Source organism: Cicer arietinum, unplaced genomic scaffold, assembly GCF_000331145.2.
Source record: "Cicer arietinum cultivar CDC Frontier isolate Library 1 unplaced genomic scaffold, Cicar.CDCFrontier_v2.0 Ca_scaffold_5586_v2.0, whole genome shotgun sequence".
Classification (NCBI taxonomy): Eukaryota; Viridiplantae; Streptophyta; class Magnoliopsida; order Fabales; family Fabaceae; genus Cicer; species Cicer arietinum.
Window position 1 is genome coordinate 1 of NW_027339233.1, and position 2,888 is coordinate 2,888.

Below are 2,888 nucleotides of genomic sequence, written 5' to 3' on the forward strand. Positions count from 1 at the left end.
CTATATGAGTATTTAAAATTGATATTAAAGCTTGAATGATAAGTAGAAAAAAGAAATAAATAAGTACTGAGATAAGATAAATTAAACTCAATAAATGATTGATCTATCATTCTATAAATTAATGAATTGAAATGAATATTCTATGAAATATGAAATCATTTATCATAGTCTTTCACTAAATGAAATGATAGTTTGTGGTTCAAATTTTTAGATACACATTTGTTTGAGGTAAAAGGAAATGGAGTGTCTTACTGAATTAGCAAAAGAAGCTGTCATAAAACTTGGAGATTTAGTTGTGGACTCAACTGTGAAGCATTATAAATATTTGACACAACACAAAAAAATCACATCTAATTTGGAGGAAGAATATAAGAAATTGAAAAGGATAAAAGAAACACTGGAAATAAGGGTGAACATTGAAAAAAGGAAAGGATATGAAATTGCACCTGAGGTTCAAAAATGGCTTTCTGAGGTGACAAGTATTGAAATTAAATTGCAAAAATTGCTCTCTGATGAAAATAAAGCTAACAAGAACAAAAAATTCTTTGGTGGAAAATGTCCAGATTTTGCATTAAATTACTCATTAGGCAAACAAGGTACTAAAAGCACAGAAGATATTACAAGCTTGAAGGAGGAAGAAAAAAAATTCAAGGACCTATCTTACCCCAATGCTGCTTTAACTCTTAAAGATATCTTCATAAAAGATATTAAAAGCCTAATGTCTAGAAAACTACTTATAACAGAAGTGATAGAGAAACTAAAGGATGATGAAGTCAAAATGATTAGTATTTGTGGAATGGGTGGAGTGGGAAAAACCACACTTGTAAAAGAACTCATCAAATCAATAGAAATAAGTAAGTTATTTGATGATGTTGTGATGACAGTGGTTTCTCAAAATATAAATTATGAGAAGATCCAAACTGAAATTGCTGAGCTTTTAGGCATTGAAAGTAAAAAAGACAGTCCACAAGGAAGAGCAATGCAATTATTTGCGAGACTGAGTAAAGCTAATAGAGTCCTAATTGTGTTCGATGATGTGTGGGACATTCTTGATTTTGAGCTTATTGGAATTCCTTTTAGGGAACATGAAAAATCTTGCAAAATATTGTTTACGTCACGGGATGAAAATGTATGTCTAGCTATGGGAAGCAAAGTGAATTATCAAGTTCCTGTGTTGTTTGAGGAGGAAGCTTGGTATCTATTTCGAGAAATGGCAGGAAAAGTTGTAGATAGACGTGATATCAATCCAATAGCAAGAGAGATTGCAAAGGAATGTGGTGGTTTACCTCTTGCAATTGTGACAGTTGGAAGAGCTTTGAGTAATGAAGGAAAGTCTGCTTGGACGGATGCACTTAACCAATTGAAAAAATCATCTTCTTTCTCTCATGTTGGTAAATCTGTTCACCCTCGTATTGAGCTTAGTTTAAAGTTTTTGAATAGTAATGTACACCAGTTCTTCCTTATGCTTTGTGGATTGTTTCCGGAAGACTTTGACATTCCTATTGAAGGTTTATTGAATCATGCAATGGGCTTGAGATTGTTCGAAGACATTACTTCTTCATGGGAAGCAAGAGATCGAGTGGATACATTGGTGGTTGATTTGAAGAGAAAGTTCTTGTTGTTGGATAGCAATGTCAAAGGATGTGTAAAGATGCATGATATTGTCCGTGAAGTTGTCTTATCAATAGCAAATCAAAATGCAGAAGATAGGTTTATGGTGCAATACAATTTTAAGTGGATAAAAAAAGAGAAATTAGACAACATCAATGCACTATCACTTATCTTGGATGATACAAAAGAGTTAGAAAATGACTTTGAGTGTACAACGCTTAAACTTCTACAAGTAAGAGCCCAAGAAACAAAACCAATCTTTTGGCCTGAACATTTCTTCAAAGGAATGTGTGCACTTAAAGTTTTATCTATGCAAAATTTGTGCATTCCGAAATTGCCATCTTTATCTCAAGTCTCAGGTAATCTCAATACTTTGCAAGTAGAATATTGTGATGTTGGAGACATATCTATAATTGGTAAGGAACTTATACACCTTGAAGTCCTAAGTTTTGCACATTCAAATATCAAAGAACTGCCAATTGAAATAGGAAACTTGAGCATTCTAAAATTATTGGATTTGATATGTTGCAATGATCTTAATGTTATTTCTGATAATGTCTTTATAAGATTAACTAAGTTGGAAGAACTTTATTTAAGGATGTCCAATTTTCCTTGGAAGAATAATGATGCTGCAATCAAAGAGTTGAAAAAGATATCTCATAAGCTAATGGTTATTGAGATGAAAGTTAGAGGGGATGCAAATTTTCTCAAAGAATTGGATTTCAACAATTTGCAAAAGTTTTGGATTTATGTGGATCCTTATACTAGGTTACATCGCTCTTTATTTTTGGAGTTAAAAGTATTGAATTTGTGCGCTATGGATTATCAATCTATTTGTAACACATTGGTGCTCTTACAATTGGTTAACAAATGTGAAATGCTTTCAATAAGAAAGGTGATAAACATGAAAAATGTTACGACTAAATTATTACATGATCGCCAAAATAAATACTTAAAATATTTGAAAGTTGATTCATGTCCTAATTTGGAGTATCTCATAGATGGTAGTATCTCACAAATTCATACACTAGAATTGAACAATCTTAAGAATTTGAAAGAGATATGCCATTCATCCCATCATCATGAAGTCGAACGATTGATGACTGAGTTCTCAGATTTGGTTGAACTAGAATTAAGAGACCTCCCAAGTTTTACTGGCTTCAACAATGCTACCATTTTGAATGAGCTAAACCAAGTAAGTAAATTATTATTTTTAGTAGTTGTTGTTATCATTATTATTATTATTATTATTATTATTATTATTATTATTATTATTA

The 2,888-nt window shown here is 31.5% G+C and overlaps 1 protein-coding gene across 1 annotated transcript; it reads left to right on the forward strand.

The window, feature by feature from the left end:
- The first annotated feature begins 126 nt into the window (after positions 1 to 126).
- On the forward strand, positions 127 to 2,404 carry LOC101511431 (probable disease resistance protein At1g61190). Its single transcript, XM_073364726.1, has 2 exons — positions 127 to 1,970; positions 2,209 to 2,404. The coding sequence occupies exons 1-2, from the start codon at positions 239 to 241 to the stop codon at positions 2,256 to 2,258; spliced, it is 1,782 nt and encodes a 593-aa protein (XP_073220827.1). The 5' UTR covers positions 127 to 238; the 3' UTR covers positions 2,259 to 2,404.
- The last annotated feature ends 484 nt before the right edge of the window (positions 2,405 to 2,888 follow it).